General features: G+C 42.4%; 1 protein-coding gene across 2 annotated transcripts in view; it reads left to right on the top strand.

The window, feature by feature from the left end:
• The window catches only part of NNT (nicotinamide nucleotide transhydrogenase), a 265,149-nt gene extending 255,484 nt beyond the window's left edge, over window positions 1-9,665 (top strand). For both annotated transcript variants that reach the window (XM_033931703.1, XM_033931712.1), the window contains one exon: window positions 8,075-9,665. In XM_033931703.1, the coding sequence (XP_033787594.1) occupies window positions 8,075-8,224 (150 nt within the window). In that variant the 3' untranslated portion in view covers window positions 8,225-9,665. The remainder of the gene's footprint in view (window positions 1-8,074) is intronic.
• The last annotated feature ends 15,816 nt before the right edge of the window (window positions 9,666-25,481 follow it).

Here is a 25,481-nt window from a genome sequence, read left to right as displayed (position 1 = left end):
CTTTGATTTGAGTAGTCCTGATTATTTGGGTCTCTATATATGAAAAGTGGTCCCTGTGGTGGGTGGGAGTATAAGTCTTACCCTTATTCCTATGAAGGGAAAGAGGAAATAAGATTTAACAAAAGAAAGATAAGGGTTTATTTTTTGTATTTTTTTGTTTTTTTTAAGTAAGAAACAGGGAGGAGGAGAAGAGAAATTAAGCAGATATAATGCTGAAAACAGTGAAAAGAGCAGAATATGAAATGCTGAGCAACTTAGCTTTTAGAAGTTCACAGGGCAGCCTTGTTCACAGCACAGTTCTTTTCCTCTTACTTTTTTTTTACCTGCCTCACAAAAAGGTTTGTTGCCCTTACAATAACTCCTTTCAGTTTTGCAAACCACATTTCTACTCATTCCAGATGTTCCCACCCAGGCAACAATTCCTTGATGTAATCTCCCATATGAACAAAGTAATTTTTTTTTTCTAAGTCTAGAACCTTTACTTTTGAATGAGCTTTCTCTATACCCGTCTTAATATTAAACTGTACCATGCAGTGATCACTGGATGCCAGATGATCACCCACTGTAACCTCAGAATCACTTTCCCTGTTTGCAAGCACTATGTCCAGTATGACTCTATCCCACATGGGTTCCATTACCAACTGCTGGAACAATTCTCCTTGTAGAGAATCCAGGATCTCCCTCCTTTTCTTCCTACCCTGTCTTTCCTGAGCAGATTATAGCCTGGTATAACTACATCCCTTTACAAAAAGGGAGAAAAGACCTCAGTGTCTAATAGGGGCTCTTTAAGCTTCCCATATACACAGGCTAGTTTTAAACAGAATTTAATCCTAGCAGACACATCCTTGGTCAGAAAAACTCCCAATTAGTAAGTGAACCTCTATTCTAATTTCCTAATAGTTTTATATATTTTCTTATAGTTTTATATATTTTTTTAAACTTTTCTTCAAACAACAATTGTCAAAAATAGAAGTCGCTTATCTGAGCACTTCGATATTCAGGTGTAGTCCTGGAGTAAAGCAAGCAGGAAAAACTGCTCTATGGAAAAAAGCTATCAGTCAAAACATTCTTCCAAAATATCCAACAGGGGCCCCTGTTTCGCAACAAAATGCTTCGTCAGGGATTTGCTGTAAAACATGAAAGACACATTGTAGAAAGTTTTCAAAGAACTTGTGAAAACAAGCAGAAAAAGGATAGCTATACCCACTAGCTATATTTCATGTTTTACAGCAAATCCCTGACGAAGCATTTTGTTGCGAAACAGGGGCCCCTGTTGGATATTTTGGAAGAATGTTTTGACTGATAGCTTTTTTCCATAGAGCAGTTTTTCCTGCTTGCTTTACTCCAGGACTACACCTGAATATCGAAGTGCTCAGATAAGTGACTTCTATTTTTGACAATTGTTGTTTGAAGAAAAGTTTAAAAAAATATATAAAACTATAAGAAAATATATAAAACTATTAGGAAATTAGAATAGAGGTTCACTTACTAATTGGGAGTTTTTCTGACCAAGGATGTGTCTGCTAGGATTAAATTCTGTTTAAAACTAGCCTGTGTATATGGGAAGCTTAAAGAGCCCCTATTAGACACTGAGGTCTTTTCTCCCTTTTTGTAAAGAAAGGTGACTTTTTTGTCCTGTATTTTGGAGGGTGCAATTTTTTGTGATTTATTTTGGGCATCCTTTTCTTGATTTTTTGGATATTTTTGTTATAACTACATCCCTGTCATAGTTCTCCGTGAACCACATCTTTGTGATAGTACTATATCCAACTCATCTTCCATCACAGCTTCTTATTTCCCATACTTCGAGCATTAGTATATATTGCTTTCCAGACATTGCCCCCTTTTCCCATCCATGTAGAAATATTCAGTGATTTATTTACCTGAAGGCTTATACACACCGGGGGCTTTGATCACCCTGTCCCATCACTTCTAGTTTAAAGCCCTCTTCAGTTGATTATCCAGCCTGCCGCCAAAGATACTTCTTCCCTTCTTTGATAGATGTTTACCATCCCTGCTCAGTAGCCCTTGGAAAATCATCCCAGCAACCTAAAAAGCTCTCGACAACACCATCCATGCATGCTTCTCTGACCTGGCTGATGTGGAGAGCCTTTCTTAAGAAACCAAATCAAGTGATGCAGCCTGTGTGTGTGTGCAGCCTTCGGTCCAAGGCACATCTTCGCCTCAGGTGTGTGCTTTTCAGTTAACCAAGGCTGCATGTTGTAGACCACTGCTTTAAAGGTTTTCAGAGATTGACTACAAAATCAAATCATTCTAATCCAGATGGACAATTGGGTTAGAATGTTTTATGTAAACAAGCAGGGGGGTATGGGTTCCTACCCAATGAGGCAGTGGTCTCTCCTTTGTGAGATGGTCCTTCTAGCCACTTACCTTGCAGGCAAGGACAACAACCTGGCAGACAGACCGAGCAGAGTTTTGCAACTACATGAGTGGTCACTCAACATGGGTGTAGCCCGCAAGATCTTCTGAGAGTGGGGCACCACCTTGGTGAATATCTTTGCCCCCAGTTCTTTTTTAACCTCAGATCATATGGCAGACTAGCATCGGCTGCCTGCCTTCTAAATTGGGGTTCAGGTCTTCTCTATGCTTATTCTCCAGTACCTCCCATAGAGAAGACCTCACTGAAACTCATCAAGATCATGGAACTATGATCCTAATCGCACCATACTGGTAAGTTAGATCTGGTTCCCTCCTCTTCTAGATTTGTCCTCCGAAAAACTGTGGAGATTGGACTGTCCTCCTTCCCTCATCATGCAGTACAAGGGATTCCTTCTTCATCCCAACTTTCAGTCTCTGACTCTTACAGCCTGAATGTTGAGAGCATATTTAAATCTCTAGACCTGCCTGAGGGTATCTCCCACATCTTGCTTGCTTCCAAGAAAGACTGTATTAAAAGGTGCTATACTTTTTAAGTAGAACTGGTTTGCCATCTGGTATGCAAGTTCTTAGATCCTTTCACTCTCCCTACACATAAACTGCTTAAATACTTCCTACACCTGATTCTGGTTTGAAAACCAACTCTGTTAAGAGTTCACCTTAATGCAATTAGTGCTTCTTGTACAACCCCACTCGAGTGCATCCATTTCAGCAGTGAAATCCCGCAAAAATGCAAAATAGGGACCACAGGGGCCCTCTGCCCCTTAGGGCAGGGATTCCCCCTGAATTTATTAATGTTTCATGCCTATCTGATTAACCAGGGCTCCATGAATCCATCTAGTATTGCAGCCCTCCTAGCGCTGGGGGTTCCCTCCCCTGCTCCCCCCTCAAGAGTGCAAGGTCCCAGTAAAAGTGCCATGCGCAGCTTGAGGACAATCCGTCTGCAGACGATTTGTATGGTCCAGATTCCATTTTTATGCTCTTACTTTCTCTGACAGGAACTCTACAATGGATGATGATGCAGTTAGCCATAAGGCTGCAGGACCCAGATCTGGGGGATGTGCCAGATCTTGGGGAGGGCCCCACTGTGCGCAGACTGTTCAGGCCATCAGTGCTATTAGGGTTGATTTAGGAATCCCTCCAGGAGTTAGTAAGAGACTCCTCAGGGCTCTGAAACGCAGTGCTCTCTTATAAGTCACTCTAAGCCACAGTTCTGTTTTCCAGAGCATCCAGATATTAGAAATCGGCGCATCACATAAATCTGTTGGAATTCAGAACAATCTTCAATGCTTTCAAGGCTTTTCAACATCTTCAAGATCAAGTCATACTCATTCGTACAGACAATCAAGTAGCCGTGTACTACGTGAACAAGCAGGGAGGAACAGGATCCCCTCTCCTTTGCTAGCAAGCTCAGAAGTTTTGGAGTTGGGCAATCCCTCACAACATTTTTCTCAAAGCTGTCTATATTCAAGGTGAGAAAAATTCACTGGCAGACAAATTAAGTCGCATTCTGCAACCTAATGGAATGGACGCTTAATTGACTAACTCTCCATCAAATTTATTTCCCATTGGGGAACTCCTCAAATAGACCTTTTTGCATCTCCCCACAACAGCAAATTACCCTAGTTCTGTTCCAGACTCTACTCTCCTCATTGCCTGGAGGCAGATGCCTTTCTCCTGGAATGGACGATCAAATTTTTCTATGTGTTCCCTCCATTTCCACTTATTCTCAAGACACTTATCAAACTCAAATAGGAATCTGCCACCATGATTCTGATAGCTCCTCGGTGGCCCAGACAACCTTGGTTCTCCCTTCTACTTCAACTCAGCAGCAGAGAACCTCTTCTACCAATATTTCCGTCTCTACTTACAGAGTCACGGTTCTCTTCTTCATCCCAACCTGCAGTCTCTACATCTGACAGCCTGGTTCCTCTTGGCATAACTTCACACCTTCAGTTTTCTCAATCTGTCAGAGACATTTTAGTTGCTTCCAGAAAACTTGCCACCAGACAATGTTACAACCAGAAATGGACTAGGTTTTCTGCTTGGTGCGATCTTCATCACCAGGAGCCTCAGTCTACCTCCTTGTCTTCAGTTCTGGATTATCTATTTCATTTATCTCAAAATGGCTTCTAATCCACTTCTGTTAGAGTCCATCTCAGTGCAGTTGCTGCTTTTCATCAACCATTAGATGGAAAACTTATCTGCTCACCCTGTGGTTTCCAAATTTATGAAAGTACTATTCAGTGTTAAACCACCTCCAGTGGTATGGGATCTTAATGTTGTACTTGCTAAATTCATGAAGCCTCCATTTGAACCAATGTCTACAGCTCATCTTAAATACCTCACTTGGAAAGTAGTCTTCCTCATCTCTCACGTCTGCTCGCAGAGTCAGCGAGGTGGCAGACCCACCATTTACAGTATTCCATCATGACAAGATGGTTCTCTGCACCCATCCAAAATTCTTATCCAAAGTCGTTACAGAATTTCATCTCAATCAATCGATTGTTCTCCCAGTGTTCTTTCCCAAGCCTCATTGTCATCCTGGGGAAACAACTCTTCATATTCTGGACTGTAAGCATGCTTTGGCCTGCTATTTGCGAAGGACTAAATCGCATAGATCTTCTCAACTTTTTATCTCCTTTGATCCAAACAAGATGGGGCATCTAGTTTCCAAGAGGACAATTTCCAACTGGTTGGCTGCTTGCATCTCATTTTGTTATGCTCAGGCTGGGCTGCAACTGGAAGGTCGAGTCACAGCCCATAAAGTTCGAGCTATGGCAGCTTCAGTAGCTTTCCTTATATCTACTCCTGTTGATGAAATATGCAAAGCTGCTACTTTGTCCTCGGTTCACACATTCACCTCACATTACTGTCTGGAATCTTTTTCCAGAAGGGATGGCCACTTTGGCCAAGCAATATTACAAAATTTATTTTCCTAAATGCCAACACACCCACCATCCCATTCTGGTTAGCTTGGAGGTCACCCATACGTGAGAATATGCTGCCTGCTTGTCCTGGGATAAAGCACAGTTACTTACTGTAACAAGTGTTATCCAGGGATAGCAGGCAGATATTCTCACAACCCACCCACCTCCCCTGGTTGGCTTCTCTGCTAGCTATCTGAACTGAGGAGACTTGCCCTGTGCTGGGCGGGAAGGCACTCGCGCATGCGCGGTGCGGCAGTCTCAAAACTTCTAAGTTTTTTACAAGCATGTCTGCTTGTGAGGCTGTCTGCATCCGGGCTCTGTGGATGACATCACCCATATGTGAGAATATCTACCTGCTGTCCCTTTATAACAACTGTTACGGTAAGTAACTGTGCTTTCTTGTAAACCCACACTCTATTCCTGAAGCCCACCCTGGGAGTTTTGATTCACCTGCTGTCTGCCTCAATCAGTACTGATAAATTGGACTTTTTGTTTCTTTGTCCAGCCTTAGCAAAAATACCATCTGTGAATATCACCTTTACTCCAGGGGGGTCTATTGGTAATGTGCCCCCACTCTGTTAGTGCAGGTTGGATTCTCGTGGTTCCATTGTTGTTCTATTTTTTTTTAATTTTTTTTTAAATGCTTGATTGATTGTTATGGTGTTTAACACTATGAGCAGATTAGACATGTTTCTCGGGGAGTTTCCCCATACCCTTCCCTCTTTTGTGTCCTCTATAGAAATGACTTTCTGCTTTGTTATGCACTGAGGAATTGGAGGACAGTCCAAAGGTAAGAGAGGAGGAACAAAAGTTTGCAAATGAAGCGCCCTACAAGTGATCGTGTGAGAAGTGATTGGCTACCTGAGAGTTCAGGAATAGTGTGGGTTTACAAGAAAGACGATTGAGGCAAGAACCTAATCTTTCCTTACCATTCTTGTATGGGGGCTAAGCCCATCTCTGAACAGCCTCTAGTTCAATTCATGAGAGGTTTGTTGTTGACAAAGCCCCTGTCAAACCTCCTACTGTGTCATGGGATCTCAATGTGGTTCTCACCCATCAGATGAAAGCTCCTTTTGAACTACTTGATTCTTGCATCTGAAGTTTTTGACCTGGAAAGTTGTATTTCTGGTGGTGATCACTTCAGCTTGTATGGTCAGTGAGCTTCAGGATCTAGTAAAAGACCCACCTTCATCACAGCAAAGTGGTACTCTGCACTCAACTGAAGTTCCTTCCTAAGTAGTGATAGTTTCATCTTAACCAATCAATTGTTCTGCCTACATTTTTTCCCAAACCGCATGCTCATCCTAGCAAAAATATACTTTAGATTGCAAGCGTACCTTAGCCTTCTATCTAGAGTGGACTAAAGCCTATAGACCAGTGGTTCCCAACCCTGCCTTGGGTGACCACCAGCCAATTGGGTTTTCAGGATATCCCTAATGAATATTTATTTAATTCAATTTTCTATACTGTTCTCCCAAGGGAGTTCGTAACGGTTTACATGAATTTTTTCAGGTACTGTCTGTCCAGGTGGGCTCACAATCTATCTAATGTACCTGGGGCAATGGGGGGATTAAGTGACTTGCCCAGGGTCACAAGGAGCAGTGTGGGTTTGAACCCACAACCCCAGGGTGCTGAAGTTGTAGCTTTAACCACTGGCAGTGAAAGGTATGCAAATCTCTCTCAAGCATATTCATTAGGTATATCCTGAAAACCCAACTGGTTGGTGGTTCCCTCAGAACAGGGTTGGGAACCACTGCTATAGACAGTCCAAAGGCTGAGATGACTTTTGGGGTGATGTCAAGGCTCATAACGTCAGAGCCATGGTGACATTGATAGCCCACTTGAGGTAATCCTCCATAGAGGAGATTTGCAAAGCTGCGACGTGGTCATCTGTCCACACATTCACATCCCACTACTGCCTTGAGCAGAATTCCTGACGTGACAGCTGGTTCAGTCAAAGTCCTGCAGAATTTGTTCAGTGTCTAGAATCCAACACCACTTCCCAGGCCCAATTTTTTAAATTCTATTTCAGGCTGCACCTTCATAATAGCATGTTTTTATTTCCCATGTTAATTGCTGACTAGGCCTCAATGTTTTGAGTCTCTATTGTCCTAGCCTTGTTATTTTCGGTGAGTCTGGTAGCTAGGGATTCCAAGCTGTAAGAAGACCTGCTTTTGCTTGGAGAAAGTGAAGTTACAGATGTTCTCTGAGGATAGGAGGCCAAATATTCTCACATACCCTCCCAGCTCCCCTTATAATTGTATTCCATCAGTTATAAGACTGAGAGACTTTTGCTTGCACACAGGCAGGAAGGCACCTGCACATGTGTGATATAGCGCTGCTAGAAGCTTCTTTACACATTTAATGCTAGCAAACTATACTAGGCTCCATCGGATGATGTCACCCAGCTGTGAGAATATTCAGCCTACTTTCCTTGAAGAATATCTGTGACAGGTAAGTAACTTTGCTTTATTGATAATGTTTGGACTGATGATTGCCACTGAAGGAAGCATAGATTGATTTTACATATATGATGAGTGACATTCCTCCATGAATGATGATCCCTTTCATAATTTATAAATTCTAAAAGTTGAAGTGAAAATTTTTTCTAATTTGGATTTATAGCTATCTTTCTTGGGGTTAGTTTTGTTTAAAAGCTCTTATTTAACCACCTTGGACTTTTCACATAGGTACCCTGTTATAAAATTAGCCTCATTCTGTTTTAAACAAACTATTTTCAATTGCAGGTAATTGTAATGAAGAGGTCTCTGGGCGTTGGCTATGCAGCTGTGGACAATCCAATCTTTTACAAATCCAATACTGCTATGCTGTTAGGAGATGCTAAGAAGACCTGCGATGCTCTTCAGTCCAGAGTCAGGGACTCCTACCAGAAATAAATTAACTTATATTCATCTAAATTATGTGCTGTGACTAGTATTAACAATTAAGATACTGCTTGTTGGTACACAACTTTTTTAAAACATTAGACTGTATGAAGACAAGGGTTAAAAATGAACTGAAGCACAGGATACAGACAAACTCAAACAAAATGAACTCTTGGCATGGCCTTCCCTAATTAGAAAGAAAGTATGTTAGTAAATGCATTGAGCATTCTTTGGGTGGAGGTGGGGAATTTGTACATATGTATGTATGTGACATAATTCAATAGAAAAAAGAAACATTGTTTTATGTTTAATTCATTGGATTAAATGCTCACAATAGAGCTGTATTATATACAGTGCTAATGAATTACACCATTTCAGGGAACTGTGCAGTTAGCTCAGTAGTGTAATATGGTGCAAGCTACGCTTGCAGTTTTTAAGCCACTTGAACTAAATAAACAATGCTTACTCAATAGCTGCTGAATTCCATCTGTATTAACAAGTAACATAGCTAGTGCTGGCTAATCAATGAACAGATTCAGCAGTGACACAGTCAAAAACTGGCAAATGATATCACTAGCATGGGACTTAATTTTTTTAATAGATTTTTTTTTTCTAATTTCACATTATAGTAGCTGCCATGCTCTTGGTAGTGGTACTAGTCAGATTATTGCTCTGGTCATTTCCTTAACAGCATAGATATCATCTGCTTTCACATTTTTAATGGCATAATATTTTCAAGACTAAAAGCTATTTAAATGTGCTTTGAATTAAAAAAACAAAACAAAAACAACAGTTGGGGTTGTCAGGAATGTTATGAATTGTTGATATTCATAATGTGAATTTTAATGTCAGTGAACTCTACTGTACTGAGTTTGCAATTAGCAGATTCTTGAAGTATTTGAATTCCCTTTTAAGCTAGTAGCAATTGAATGTTCAGTTAAAGAAACATGTTTAAATGATATTCAACTAACAGCAAAGTAACTGGATTCACTTAGTTTTGTATAGTACTTTTAACAAAGCTAAGTGCACTTTAATGGAATTCAAATATTGATTACTTAAAATATAGCTATCATGTTTGTGCAATCATGTCATGCTGTCTGGTATGCTGGCAGGCAAACTCATTATTGTGGGAGACGATACTGTGAAGTAATTTATAAATGAAGTGAAATTCTTAGTTAGATTCTGATCAAACTGACTGACCATTACCTAGAGTATTAATGCCTTGGACATGTTCTCTCTCAGCAGTTTAACTGTTTGGGATGTTTGTGTCAAGTGCTGCTTTCTTTAAATAAAATATTGCTTACAGATCCTCAAAGCAACAGCTCTTTAATTTGAATAGTACAAATTCCTTTTGAACAGAGCATTAAACAGGATGTTGATGCCCTGTCAAGAGTAAAATGCTTTGACTTTGTGGCAGGCTTTTGAATAAATGCGTCCCCCAAGAAACATCTTGCACTTATACAGTTGATCATGGTTGGTAAAGTTGGCCTGCCTGAAGTTGCCCCCTTTGGAGTGGCTGAAGAATATGTACAGAGTTCACCTGCCATTTATGCAGGCGGTGGAGGGGGACTAAATTAGCACACTTTGCTATTTTGCTCCTCTCCCCCATCTCCACCACCCACACAGGAAAATGCAAAGCAGGTGCTTTTAGCACATTTGGTTTATGCTAGCTAATTTATAAAGGGAATCTATATGTGAGTACCTGTGTACTTTGCAGCTACATAGGCTTCTCAAAATTATTTTTATACCAGAATGTTCATACTATTCAAAAAATGCCAGAATATTGCCGCTTTCATAGCTACCAATTTTTTAAATAAAATGTATGGAACACCAGATAGGATACTAGGAAATTTTTATATCATTGTACTGATTAGTAATTTTTATTATACAGCAACATGGGCCTTGTTTGGTTAGGCATTTTGATCAAAGTATGAAATGGGAGAAGGCCCTGTAGTAAATTACCTAGTATTGCTCATAACTAGCTTAGGAGCATGTTAGATGTTTTGAAGATAACATATTAGGGCAGCTATGTTTGACCAAAATTTGGTCTTAGATAATTTATAGGTGGATTTGAGGCAGGGAAAGTTTTTTTTAAAAAAGCTAATTATTTGCAATCTAGGTCTTTTCAATATTATTACATTTAAGTGTCCATCATTGGAATATCCAGCCAATATTTGTTTTTGCATAATTCTAAAATTTAGTATACTGATTTATAAGATAAGAGGTTTTCCTGTGTCTTTGAAGTATTAAGTGCAATTTGCTGTAGATCAAAAGTGCCAGTGTTACTCTTGGAACTGTGGTTCATCATGAAACATCAGAAAAGCCTATTAAAAGAAACTTACAAAACCTAAGGCTGTGTTTTTCTTGTTTCTTCAAAAGACAGTTTAATCACATTTTTGTTCCTGCCTCAGCTGGTATAGCATTGATACTGAAGTAGCTTGTTTTTTCAGTGTCTGAAAAGGAAATCTGTACCTATGATTCAAGATGGCTTACTCTCCTGCTCAGTGAGTAAGCTCATATAGCTGGAAAATGTTTAAAGCAATGGCGGCTTATGCAAACTTATTTTAGAAATTCCTCTACTGCTTTTGCTTAAAATATCTTACTCTTTAATGTTTTTAAAAAAATTAGCATCTGACCTAGGTTTGGCTGAAAACTTTCCTGAGCTTAGCCTGTGTAGTTTTTATCTAAATTTTAGATGCTTTGCAATGAAAATTCGTAAGAACATAAGCATTGCCATATTGGGACAAACCCAGTATCCTGTTTCTAAGAGTGGTCACAAGTACCTGGCAATATCCCAAAAGAGTAAAATAGATTTTATTCTGCTTATTCCAGAAATAAGAAGATCCATCTTAGTAATGCCTTATGGCAGGGGTGTCCAATGTCGGTCCTCGAGGGCCGCAGTCCAGTCGGATTTTCAGGATTTCCCCAATGAATATACATGAGGTCTATTTGCATGCACTGCTTTCATTGTATGCTAATAGATCTCATGCATATTCATTGGGGAAATCCTGAAAACCCGACTGGATTGCGGCCCTCGAGGACCAACATTGGACACCCCTGCCTTATGGGCTTTTATTTTAGGATCTTGTCATAAACCTTTTTTTAAACCCTGCTAAGCTAACTGCTTTTGCCACATTCTCTGACAAATAATTCTAGAGTTTAATTGCACATTAAAGGAAAATATATTTTCTCCTACTTGTTTTAAATTTACTCTCTAATAACTTCATTGTGTGCCCTCTAGTCCTTATATTTTTTTAAAAAGTAAGCAGTTCATATCTTCCAGTTCCACTCCTCCCAGTATTTTATAAGATTTTTATCATATCTCCCCTCAGCCATTTCTTCTCCAGGCAGAAGACCCCTAGCTTTTTTAGCCTTTCTTCATAGGGAAGTCATCCTATCCTCTTTATCATTTACTTTCCCTAACCTAGGATCATCTTTGATCTTGGACTTATTGAGCTCATTCCTAATTCTGTTAAGAGAGTGCCCCATAAAGTCCGTCTTCCAGCCCTTCCCTCTTCTATTCCTATGGTAAAAACTAGCATGTTATGGGAGGGAAGGGTAAGATTCCATGAGGGGAATAACTGAAACAGAGATCAGGGGGCTCTTTTTTTTTTTTTTGCTCTTCCCTTCCTCCCTTAGGGTCTTTCTTTTGTCAGTAGTGACAGAAGGAAAGGAAAGTATAATTAATTTTGGGGGTGAAGAAAGAAATGCCTATGGAATGTGTGAGATATAGTAAAGTGAAATGCTTATAAATTATTCAAAACACTGATACGAAAGATGTCACTCCAGTTTTGCCTGATTTGCACTATTTACCTGTTCCTAAATGCATAGAGGGGCATAATCAAAAAATACATCTAAGTCCATTTTGGGCATAAGTTGCTAGTCACCCAAAGTCAACAGTGTCTAAAATCCATTCTCAAAAAATATGTCTAAAATATATATTTTTTGAGAATCGTCTACCTGTACGTCCAACCGTTTGATCATCCAGACCATTAGGTCATCTATCTTTATACCCCATTCTCGTCTAAAAATTTGACCAAGTCAAAAACACCCAGTACAAGACCTTTTGGATGTGGGAGGGGCCAGCAAAGTCATGGACTGGCCACACAGACATGGCAACACAGTTGTGGGGCACCTTACACTGGGGCACTGCTGCGAATTTCACAAAAAGAGTGTCACATAAACATCTCACCATATCTCCCTTATAGGTCATAGAGCACCTCAAAACCTACTAGACCCATCTGTCTACCACCCCAATAGCACTTATGGGTGCATATGGCAGTACAATAATGTTTTGGGAGGTGCACATGTTTCACCATGAATGCAGTGGTTAGAGTGACTAATGGGCCTGAGTCCTCCTCTCTATGGTTCACTAGCCCACACCTCTGTATTGCTTTACTAGACTTTCCTATGCCAGGTGTTGATGTTCTGGAGGCAGGTATGTATGTTTTTATTCCAATTTTTATGGTGAGGGGGGGAGGTCAGTGATCACTGGGGTAGTATGTGTGGGTCTGTACTTTGTGTCTGCAGTGGTTATCTGGTCACTTCTGGGCACTTAGACCTGTTTTTACATCGCCTAAGTCACAATGTACAAGTTCCATCTAGGCAGTCTCGTTAAACTTTCAGTATGACTAAATCTAGGTCAGCCTACATCCCGCCCTTACCACTCCTCCTAAAACGCTCCTTTCAGCTCTGGGCGTACAGCAGCACTGAAAAGGCCCAAAGCTGTTTTTAGATATGTCTAAAACTCGTTTTGATTATCGGTACTTGGACGACTTGTCTTTTTGATTGTCCAAGTGCCGATTTAAGCAGGATTTTAGATTTTATTTCCGTTTTGATTATGAGCCCCATAGAATTTAGATTGTTTGGTTTTCAATGCTTGGTACTTAGGTCAACCAGAGTATCTGGCTAATAAATTGTCTAAATACAACCCTCAAAGCCTTTACGTTCTCAAAATCAGTTCCAGCTACCAGGCCTCAAAGAAGTTAAGCTCATGTTGACCAGCAGTAGCGTTTTTTTCTTATACTGGATCTGCACTTTGGAACTCTTGTTTGATAGCTTTCAAAATGATCTATCCTATTTTATTGTTTGAAAGCTAACTAACCCCCCTCCCCTTTTACTAAACCACAATAGCGGTTATTAGTGCAGGGAGCCGCACTGAATGAAGAGAATGAAGGCCATATCTTTGAATACTGCATTTCAAACTTGGCTACTTGGCAATTTTACCTCCTCCATTTTTCATGCTGTCACATGTTCAACAGCAGGGGTGCCCACACTTTTTTGGCTTGCAAGCTATTTTTAAAATGACCAAGTCAAAATGGTCTACCAACAATAAAAATTTTTAAAACTCTGTACGCAGAGAAAATGTTAATTATCATTTATATTCGGGGGGTTTTCAAAGAGGTCAAGGCAGATGACTTTTAAAATATGCAATGTCACCTCAGTAACAGCTATAGAAAAATAGACAAATATAGTGCAAATTATAAACAGCAGATATAAATTCTCAAAACTGACACATTTTGATCACTAAATTGAAAATAAAATCATTTTTCCTACTTTTGTTTGGTGATTTAATGAATCTCTGGTTGCACTTCCTTCTGACTGTGCATCCAATATTTCTTTCTTTCTGCCTCCCGCATGATTCCTATCCGCCAGACCATGTTCTATTCCCCAAACAACATCTCTTTCTGTCCCTCCAGGAGTCCAACTTTTCTTACTCTCTCCTCCATCCCTATTGGCAACATGTCTCCCTCTCTCTTCCTCCTCTTATGATCTTCCATCTTTCTGTTCTTCCTCTGTCTCTTCTGTCTGCACCTCCCATAGTCCTGCATCTGTCTACTGTCTTTCCCCTTTGGTCCAGGCCTCTCTCTCTATTTTGCTTACACCCCCCTCCCCCCATGTCCAGCATTTGTTCTCCTTTCTCCCAGGTCTTTCTCTGCCTCTCTCTCCTGCCTTCCTCCCTCGTCCAGAATCTTTCCACCTCTCTGCAGTCTCTCTCTCTCTCTTCCCTCTATACACCCCCAAGTCCAACATCTGCCCCCTTCTCGTCTGCCTCCCTTTTGTTTCAGATTTCTCCCTCTCTCTACCTTCCTTCTGCTAACATTTTGAGTCCTCCCACCTTTGATTCAGGTCTTTCTTTCTCTCTTTGTCTTCCCTCCCCAGGACCTGGCATCTCTCTCTCCTCGGTTCAGGGTGTTTCCCCTCTAGTCCAGCATCTGCCCTGTCTTCCCCCTCCCTTTTGGTTCAAGTCTGTTTTCCCGCCCCTCCTCAAGGTCCTTTTGTCTCTCTCTCCTCCCCTCTCTAACCCCTCTGGTCCACCATCTGCCCTGTCTTCCACCTCCCCTTTGGTTCAAGTTGGTTTTCCCACCCCTCCTCAAGGTCCTTTTGTCTCTCTATCCTCCCCCTTCCCCATCCAGCTGGGACCTTCACGATGGGTGGGGCCTTACCTCCGTTGCTTCCCGCACCCAGTGATAGAGGTCATCTTCTGCACTGTGACCGCTGCTTATCGAGGACCAACCTTTAAAGCTAATTACGGCAGCCTGCAAAGCAAACCTAGCAGGCTGCCATCATCCTCTGCAGCACATTCCCTCTACCACGGTCTTGCACCTCCTCTGATGTCAGGAGTGGGACCGCGGCAGAGTGAATGTGCTTTGGAGGCTGACAGCAGCCTGCTAGGTTCACTTTGCAGGCTGCCGTAATTCACTTTAAAGGTGAGACATTGAGACCAGGGGAAATCCGGAGAATGCTTAGGGGGAAGCGGAAAACAGCTGGGTGCTCACTTAAATTAGCCAGGCAGGGCGCCAGGCTAAAACACACTAAAGATGCTAGGGAGAACACTGGAAAGGCAGGGCTCTGCGATCGACCGGTGTTGCCTTTGCGATCGACGTGTTGGGCACCCCTGTTCTACAGAATGTGAGAAGATAGGGAAGAATAACAAGAGTTAACTGGAGATAGTTGCTACATGAGAACAATGGGTTGTTTGTTTTTTTTAGGGGGGGAGTTGGTATTGTGCTGTGAGACTGTATAAGAGTTGGGAAAAGTTTGTGTGAAGGAAAATCTAGGCCAGTGTTCTTCAACCTGTTTACACTTATGGACCGGCGGAAATAAAAGAATTATTTTGTGGACCGGCACTGGTCCATGGACTGGTGGTTGAAGAACACTGGGCTAAGACATGGGCCAGACCCCGCCCATCTCCGCCCCAGGCCCTGCCCCCATAATAGTACTAATTGTAACACCATTTTTTCCATTCATTTTTCATATATACACACAATACAATCTTATTAACAACACATAATGGTTAACCACAAAATTAAACTACACAAAGCACACTGTATGCTTCTCAACATTCATTCCTACCAGAACACAGATAACCCCTATGCAAATATGGGACCAAAAACTAAAAGTACTAATACAGTATATACAAACAAACCCTAAGATGCAAGACTGCATGCAGTACAACCCCACAGAAAAAGAAACAAATGCATTTCTTCCCAAACAGTAGAAAATACAAACAGCAGATGTAAATTCTCAAAATTGACACAATTCAATCACTAAATCTATATATATAAAATCGGAGGTGTGTATGTGCCGCGATCACGCAAAAACGGCTTGACCGATTTGAACGAAACTTGGTATGCAGATCCCTCACTACCTGGGATGATATGTTCTGGGGGTATCACGGCCCACATGCACACGTGGGCGGAGCTACAAACAGAAAATCAGATTTCACCCATTCATGTCAATGGAAAAAATGTACAAAGCTGCCATTCTCACAGTAATTCAAAAACGGCTTGACCTATTTGAACGAAACTTGGTATGCAGATCCCTCACTACCTGGGGTGATATGTTCTGGGGGTCTCTCGGCCCACCTGCATACGTGGGCGGAGCTACAAACAGAAAATCTGATATCACCCATTCATGTCAATGAAAAAATGTAAAAAACCTGCCATTCTCACAGTAATTCCAACTACCTGGGGTGATATGTTCTGGGGGTCTCTTGGCCCACCTGCACACGTGGGCGGAGTTACAAACATAACATCAGATTTCACCCATTCATGTCAATGGAAAAAAAGTAAAAAGCTGCCATTCTCACCGTACTTCAAAAACGGCTTGACCGATTTGAACGAAACTTGGTATGCAGATCCCTCACTACCTGGGGTGATATGTTCTGGGGGTCTCGCGGCCCACCTGCACACGTGGGCGGAGCTACAAACAGAAAATCAGATTTCACCCATTCATGTCAATGGAAAAAATGTAAACAGCTGCCATTCTCACAGTAAATCAAAAACGGCTTTACCGATTTGCACGAAACTTGGTATGCAGATCCCTCACTACCTGGGGTGATATGTTCTGGGGCTCTCGCAGCCCACCTGCACACGTGGGCGGAGCTACAAACATAAAATCAGATTTCACCCATTCATGTCAATGGAAAAAATGTAAAACGCTGCCATTCTCACAGTAATTCCAACTACCTGGGGTGATATGTTCTGGGAGTCTCTCGGCCCACCTGCACACGTGGGCGGAGCTACATACAGAACATCAGATTTCACCCATTCATGTCAATGGAAAAAAAGTAAAAAGCTACCATTCTCACAGTACTTCAAAAACGGCTTGACCGATTTGAACGAAACTTGGTATGCAGATCCCTCACTTCCTGGGGTGATATGTTCTGGGGGTCTCGCGGCCCACCTGCACATGTGGGCGGAGCTACAAACAGAATATCAAATTTCACCCATTCATGTCAATGGAAAAAATGTACACAGCTGCCATTCTCACAGTAAATAATAAACGGCTTGACCGATTTGATCGAAACTTGGTATGCAGATCCCTCACTACCTGGGGTGATATGTTCTGGGGGTCTCTTCACCCAAGAATTTATATGTTCTTGCTCCTGGAGGTGAAACTAAAAATGTTGTTTATAATCAAGTTTTGTGTTTGTTGTATTGTATTCATTTTGTCAAATATTTCACATTATAATTTGAATATTGTACTTTTTATAAAGCTGTAAAAATATAATTTCATTCACCACTATAAAGTATCTTTATTTGAATCCATTTACTGTGTTATTGCTATAATTAAATACCCGTGCAACGCCGGGTCATCAGCTAGTTCAAAAATAAAATCATTCCCCCCTACCTTTGTTGTCTCCCTCTTTCCTTGATGTGCCTAACCTTCTGGCCTGCTCCTGCCTGGCTGTTTTATGCTGCCCCTGGTGTTATCTTTGCCCGGCTCCCTCTTCCCCACTGACGCAATACACAAAGCTGCAGGTAGCAGCTCCTCACACATCCCGCACCTCATCTGGAAGCTTTCCCTTTGACATTGCGACGTCAGAGAGAAGGCTTCCGGTTCAGTCTCAGGACGCACGTAGGAGCTGCTGCCTGTGACTTTGTGCACTGCGGCATTCAGGAAGAGGGAGCCAGCCCGAAGATAACACCGCATCAATTACACCACAGACCGGCGGTTGAAGAACACTGTCTTGGACCTGATTCACATGCCAGTCCTGTGGACCGGCAGGAAATTTCTGCAGACCGGTACTGGTCCTTGGACCAGCGGTTGAAGAACACTAGTCTAGGCTGATGATGGACCAGAAATAGTCCTGGCATGTTAATAGAGGTTGTGAGAGCAAACTAGAGGTGAAGATGGGAGGGAAAAGAACCAGTAAGAGAGAGATAGGTGGTAATGGAGTTGTGAAAGTTTTGAGAGAGAGGTAAATGTAATATTTTAATGATTAATGGTATGTGAGAACCAAAAGAGGTGACAGTTTTGAGAGAGTGTATGTTAGAGAAGGATTTGGGAGAAAGGGGGTATTTTTCAGGAGGACAGTGCAGAGACTTAATTTATTCTGTGCCTAGGGCAGATATTCAGAATTACTCTCCTTCGACCTTGACTTACTAATGTTTTTTCGAATATAGCTCACTGTCCTTTAAGAGCATAAGAATAGGCTTACCAATGATCTATCTAGCCAAGTAGCCTGTCCTCACCATGGCCAATTCAGGTTTCTAGTACTGGCAAACCCAAAGAGTAGCAACATTCTATGCTATTGATCCAAGACAAGCAGTGGCTTCCCCCATGTCTATGTCAATAACAGATATGGACTTTTCTTCTATGAAATTGTCCAAGCCTTTCTTGATACTCAACATACAACAATATTTCCACTGCAATAGGTGAGACATTGTAGACCAGTGGTCTCAAACTCGCGGCCCAGGGGCCACATGCGGCCCGCTAGGTACTATTTTGAGGCCCTCGGTATGTTTATCATAATCCCAAAAGTAAAATAAAACAGTTTCTTGATCATATGTCTCTTAGCTATAAATTACAATATTATCATTAAGACTTAGCTAAAAGGAAAGATTTATAAAGAGTTTTACCTCATGCAAAATTTAATAAGACATTAACTATTTTTTTCTGAGGCCCTCCAAGTACCTACAAATCCAAAATGTGGCCCAGCAAAGGGTTTGAGTTTGAGACCACTGTTCTAGACCATATGGTTATTTCCCACTTCTCACATGGTCAGCAGAAGAAATCCACTTCAGGTTTTTCACTCTGCCTCTAGTGTACTTCACAGGCTAGTTTAGCACTCTCAAGCAGTCTTTTCTTCTGCAAGCATGGCTGCAACTGTGCAGATTCTGCTCTCCACATTTTATTGTTTTAATTTGACATAGTTTCGTTCCTTTCATGGGTATTTTCACATTTAAAATGGATTTGAAGCTCTGCCTGCTCTAGAATTCACAAACTTCGGTCTGTAGCTGACAGGCTAATCCCTTCGGGACACCTGTTAGCCAGTCTGCTTAGTCTTCCTTGGAGCTCAGGGCCGTCCCTGACCTAGTCTCACTCCCTGTTAAGCAAGGGGGGGGAGTCGAGCGCAGACTGTGTAGTACGCTTAGGGGGCTCAGAGGTGTTCAGCAGGCTAGCTGCATTTTTGCACCTCCGCCCATCCAGATGAGCATCCGGTGGTCCGCAGAGATGGAGGCATAGTCAGATATAGGAGTTTGACTAGCAGCCCGAAGATCAGCTTGAAGGGTGGCAATGAATTCTAAACCGGCCATTGAAAGGGCTGGGAGCAGCTGCAGGGTCTCTGGTAACCGTGAGTACAAAGTGGAGCTGACAGGCTCCAAAAATCAATCTCTTAAAAGTTAATTTTGAGGGCTTTTGCAGATTTCCTAGTGTTTCTCTATGTTCTCTCACCTGAAATTTGTTATTTATGTAATTTTTTGAAGTTTGAGAAATATCGTTTCTGGGGCGTTTTTGGAGCAAATTCGGGTCCATCGGCCATTTTGAATTTTTAACGATCTTTTTTTCAACTTTTCCCTGCTTCCTTAAAATTTGAAATTGTGCCTGGAAAATTTCTGGAATGAAGTCCTTAGGAGTCTCCTTATGTGGATTCACACCAAATTTGTGCACAAATTGCCACATTTAGAGCATTTTGCGCCACGTGGCATGGTCAGGATATCCACAATGAATATATATGAGATGGATTTGCATGCAAATCTATCTTATGCATATTTATTGTGGATATCCTGAAAACCTGACCTGGTTCTGGCTCTCGAGGACTGGAATTGCCCAACCCTGAACTAGTTTGTCTTTTTCTGTTGGGAGCCCAGACACAGTGAGCTCTCTCCAGGCAGCTGTTCAGCGCTTGAGGGATGTTCAAGCAGTACGGCCGGTGCCAAGTTTTCCTTTGGGTTTACACAGATACTCTGTTTCTTTTTTCATTCCCAAGACAGAATCAAAAGTTTGCAGACCGCTTCTATTTTGCAGCACTTCCATCCGGCTCTTAAGCTTCCTCTGTTCTGGTTGAGATCCTGTGGTGGGTCATTCCAGCAAGGGCTCTGGGGGAATTTCTGGCTTCCCTGGATCTTATGGAGGTGAATTTGCACATTCCCATTTTTCCAGATCACCATAAATTTCTGTGGTCTCATGTGCTAGATCAGCTGTGTCAGTTTTCGGCCCTGTCCTTTGATCTGGTGACCGCACCCACAGTGATGGTGGTAGTAGCATCTTCTCTGAGGTGGGTAGAGTTGCAGGCTCACCCTTACCTGGCTGCCTGGTTGCTCAGAGCGCCCCTGGAAAAAGGGGTGCACTCCGGCAGCGACAGTGCTCCACATACTGGAGGACTTGGACTGAATTGTCAACTTACAAAAAAAAAAAATCAACCATCTAACACCCACGCAGTCGCTGGAAAAGTCGATATGACAGCGGACCCTGTTTACCTGCCCAAGACTCAAAAATAGAAGCTCGGGGCACAGATTTCTGAGATATTGAAGATGGCAGCCCCTTCAGCATGGGACGTCCTACAGCTTCTGGGTTCCATGATTATCAACTGGACATGGTTCCCTGGATGAACGCGCACACGTGTCTTGTTCATAATGCCTTCCTCTCTCACTGGGCCCCTCATCAAAATGTCTTAGAGCTAAGTCTGCAGTGGACTCTGGAGGCCATGGTGTGTTTGACCTGGTGGCTTCGTCCGCAATCACTCTGCCAGAACATTCCATTAAGCCTTGCCTCTTGGATTGTAGTAAGCATGGCTGCCAGCCTTCATGGCTGGAAAAGGCTCACTACAGTTATCATCCTTTTCAGGACTGTTGGACTCCGTCATCACAGGCGTGGTCAGAGAGGAACTAAGAACTCTTAGCTCAAGGCTCAACTTCTTTTCCTTTGGGTGGAAAGTCTTCTCCTGGTGCCTGTAGACGCGGTGGCCAAAGTTCCAGCAGACTTCCTCAGTCTTCAGTCTAGAGTTCCGGGTGAGTGGTCCCTAGCACAGTAAGCATTTTGGGCGCTCATGAGATGCTGGAGGCAGCCCCACCTTTACCTCATGGCTGCGGCGCAAAACAAGATTGTTCCACGCTTCAGTGACAGATCCTGCTCGGAAGTGAGAGGCTTGAAGCTGTGGCCTCTGGGTCCAGGGGTACCGGTACAGTAACAGCACTGTTTAAAACCCTAGTATGGCAATATCAAAGACTGCTAGAAAAGCTGTTTCAAAAAGTGATACCCCCCCCCCAGGAGTGGGAAGATGTCCATTCTCTCCCGCTGCCACACAACACCCGTCCTACAGCGGGAGAGATGCCCATTCTCTCCCGCTGCCACACAACACCCGTCCTGCAGTGGGATAGTTGCCCACTCTCTCCTGCTGCCAAGCGAATCCCTTCCCAGCAGCAGATGAGATGCCCATTCTCTCCTGCTGCATCACAACACCCCTGCCTCCGACCCCTCTCCTCCATACCTATAATAAGATGGCTGACCGGAGGGATGCCTACTCCCTCCGGCCAGCTGGCCCGCTTCTTCCAAAATGGGTCTTCCCCTCCCCGGTGCATCCTGGGATGTGCCAGGGAGAGGCCTGAGGCTCTGTTGGCCCAGGTTGTATAAGGAGACATCAGTTCTCCGAATGAAGGAAAATTTTAGAACTGGAGATCTTTATTTTCCTATGCTTGGTGTGGATTCTGAACATAAGAATAGCCTTACTGGGTCAGACCAATGGTCTATCAAGCCCAGTAGCCCATTCTCACAATGGCCAATCCAGGTCACTAGTACCTGGCCAAAACCCAAAGAGAAGCAACATGCCATACTACTGATCCAGGGCAAGCAGTGGCTTCCCCCATGTCTCTGGCAGCATTTGAGCATAGATCTGTACTTGGTCCTGCCTGATCGTTAGCCCTTTATGGGCTGACAATCAGGCCATTTGGAGGTGGATGGGACTTCAATCCCAGTGTTGGGACGAGATGCTCCAGTGGACTGTGGGGGTAAGGAGGGATGTGGTGGCCAAGTCTTCCTCCTTACCCTACTACTCTAGGTGCACACTGCCTACAGGAACCTTTGTGGGCTGAAGACCGGGTTGTTTGGAGGTGGACGGGACTTCAATCCGGAGTCAGGATGAGGTGCTCCAGGTGGGTAAGGAGGGTCACAGTGGCCAAGTCTCCCTCCTTACCCTGTTGCTCTCATAAACCAATTCTTTAAGTAACCCTTCTGGTGCTATCTGGGCAAGTAAGGGTTACAGGTGTAAGTGTGAAGTTAACAGCCAGAGAATGAGGAGAAACTTATCACCTTTAGACCCATAATATGAACAGAACATCACCTACAAGACTCACTTCATATTTGACTTACAACTTTACACACAATTTATTCACATTCAGATCCACTGAATAGAACTCATACAAGGATTCTTTTTTAACATGTGAATATCATGACATGATTTACTCTGTAGAGCATGACAACCTTTTAATTATAAAAGGGATGAGGTGTTAATTCTAGTAGCCTGATTACCCACCCCTTTCTTTTATGCTTATCCTGTGTGATTGTTCTCACATGTAATTAATTGCTGCATAGCTGTACCCTTGAGTTACTGCATTTTTAGTGGTTGCAATAAAGCATTTTGATATTTTATGTGAATATTAACTTTTCCACTGGGAGACTGCCAATACATAAATAACAAACAGGGATAATAATGAAAATAAGGCCATTTCTACAATTCTGAACAACTTGTTCCTTTTAGTTTGACACTTTATATTTGAGTCATCTAATTGTAACCTAAGTGCCACTCTTCTTGCTGACACTCAGGCTGGGCCATGATGCATTCTATCCTCAGACTATTTCTGAACCAAAGAAACCTCACTTTTAGGGTTCCAACTTTGTGGAGTTCTGATTGACACAAATTTAAAGAAAGTCACAAACACAGACTTTGGTTTGTTCAGATAATAGTTTACAAGTTTATTAAAAAATTTGATATTCCGCTTTTCGAAATTCTAAGCGAAGTACAAATAAATTTACATTAAAAAGTAAAATATGGGGGACACGAAGAGGGGTAGAACTACATAGCCTATAGAAAAGAGAGACAATAAAGGGAAGAACAATTGGATGGGACCCTTCTGAAAGTAGTAATCATAATAAAGGGAAGAAAAATTAAATGTATGTTAATTTAAAGATCGAAAGCATCTTTAAATAAAAAATTTTGAATTTTGTTTTAAATCGTTCCAAAGTTGATGATTCTCGTAGATCTGCAGGCAATAGCGTTCCAGAGCATGAGAGCTGTAATGGAAAAGATTGATGATCGATGCATGCTAAACTGGCGTATTGATGGGCATTAGATCTCTGGGTTCTAGCCTGGGTATAAGGGATCAAAAGTCTTTAAGAATTCCGGAAGATTTGTAGTGCGTGTTTTAAATGTCAAAAGTAGAATTTTATATGTAATTTTGTGTGTTACTGGGAGCTAATGAGCTTTTATTAAAAGTGGAGTAACATGAACAAATAGTACTTAGAAATATTTGATGTATGTGTGGGTTTGGCCAGTTTTGGCCTTAAATGATATTTGTCATTGATGCGACATGTATGTTATATGTAATTTGATTTGATATGTAAGTATTTAATTTGTTATAGTGTGTCTCTGAAGTGTTTTGTACAATAAATGTAAATTTTTATTTTGTATGTTAATATGTAACACCCTGGATAAGGGCAGGTTGAGAAATTAAAAAAAATAAATAAATATGGTGGAACAATACAGCCCAATACTAAGGTTACTCTGGATTTTTCTTGACAGCAGTTATCCCTGGACTTCACAGAAACAATCATACAAAATTCCCTATAGCCATGTGCTGCTGCAGCAGGAATTCACTGGATTTTTCACTCTGCCTCTGTTGTACATCACTGGGCTCTCTAGCTCCACTTTCAGTTTTTTTCCTTCTGCACGTGTGCCTGCTGGAGTGTTTGTTCTTCTCTCCCCATTTTATTATTTTAATTTGATGTAATTTTGTCGCCTTTTTGGGTAATTTAGTGTTTGGAGCAAATTTGAAGCTCTGCCTGCTTGAAAATTCACAGACTTCGGTCAGTAGCTGACAGGCCAATCCCAATGGGTACCTGTTAGCCAACCTACATAGTTTCTCTGGGGCTCAGGGCCATCCCTGAGGTGGTCTCATCTCCTATTAATCAGGGGTCACTTGCAGGCTGTTAGGTGCCTTTAGGAGGCTCAGCGGGGTCTCACAAAGTGCCAGCTATGTTGTCATGCCTCTGACCGTTCCAGTGTGCATCTGGTAGTCCGCAAGGGGAAGGTGTAGTCAGACATAGGAGTTTGACTGGCAGCCCAAAGATCAGCTTTCCAGAACCATTCCCAGCATTGTGGCAGTGAAATTTCTCATTAATGCTACTGTAAGAGAGCTGAAAGCAGGTTGCAGCACAGCTTCTCTCGGGTCACAGTGAGTACACAGGCTGACAGCCTGTGAGAGACATAAGGGGAGGTTGAAAAGTGGGGTTTTGAGGTTTTCTGGATGTTCCCCTGTGTTCCCCCTCCTGAAAAATCCTAAAATTGCCAATTTTATAGTTTGGGAAATATGAAAAATATTGTGATTTTGGCACAAATTTCTTGATGGTGGCCATGTTGGATTTTTAGTGATTTTTTTTTTTCTTCTTTTTTCTAAAGCTCCCTGCTTCTTCAAAACTGCAAATTTTACCTAGAAACTTGCTGGGATTGAGTCTTTGGGACCTCATGTGGATTCTTGTCAGGATTATGCAAATTTACCATGTTTAGAGTGTTATTGAGCCATAAGCCACGTGGCACAACCAGGGGGACCGGAGTGTCCAGCTTAGCCTGCTGAAGCAGGTGACCAAATGCTCAGCTAACCCTAAAGGGTAGCCTTCATGACTTTTGGGGCTCGGCACAGCTGGTAATTCTGTTCACCAGGCTGCGGATCCTTTGCAGCCTAAGAAACACAAATTGTAGTCACTTAAGCCTGCCTCTGTGCCCCAGGAGCCAGACCCACTTTTCTGACCTTTAAAATTTTTATGGTCTAAATCTCAGAACCAGTGTTCTTCCTCTGCGCAGTCCCAATCTGCCTCCATGGACATGTCCTCACTTCACCTGGTCACACTGCTTGCACTGCCTGACCCAGGTCTTGAAGATCCGGATGCAGATGACTTGCTTGCTCACCCCTTATTTGCAGGTGCAGCGCTTCCTGGGGTGGGAAATCAGGAACTGTGTGCTGGATCTGTGGATCCCTCTGGGGTTTTTGGAGCCTGGAAATGCTTTCATGATCCTGCACTTATTTGAGTCTGCGGCTTTGCCGGACCTTATTTCTGCATCTTTGCAGGTGTTCATTTTGGTGACTCAGCCAACTCCATCCACTTCTTCCTCCTGGCTTTGTGGTGTGTGCTTGCAGTCTGCTACCTTCCCCTGGCACCCTATGTGGGTTCTGGTCTCGGAGCAGTTTGACTCTATGGCGGGTGCTCTGAAAATTGCTAAACCTATGTCACGCTGCTATCCTCTGCTACAGGAATGTTGGTGACTTTT

Source organism: Geotrypetes seraphini, chromosome 1 (genome assembly GCF_902459505.1).
Source record: "Geotrypetes seraphini chromosome 1, aGeoSer1.1, whole genome shotgun sequence".
Taxonomy (NCBI): domain Eukaryota; kingdom Metazoa; phylum Chordata; class Amphibia; order Gymnophiona; family Dermophiidae; genus Geotrypetes; species Geotrypetes seraphini.
Note: the sequence above shows the minus strand (reverse complement) of the source record. Positions and strands in the feature narration are given on the sequence as shown.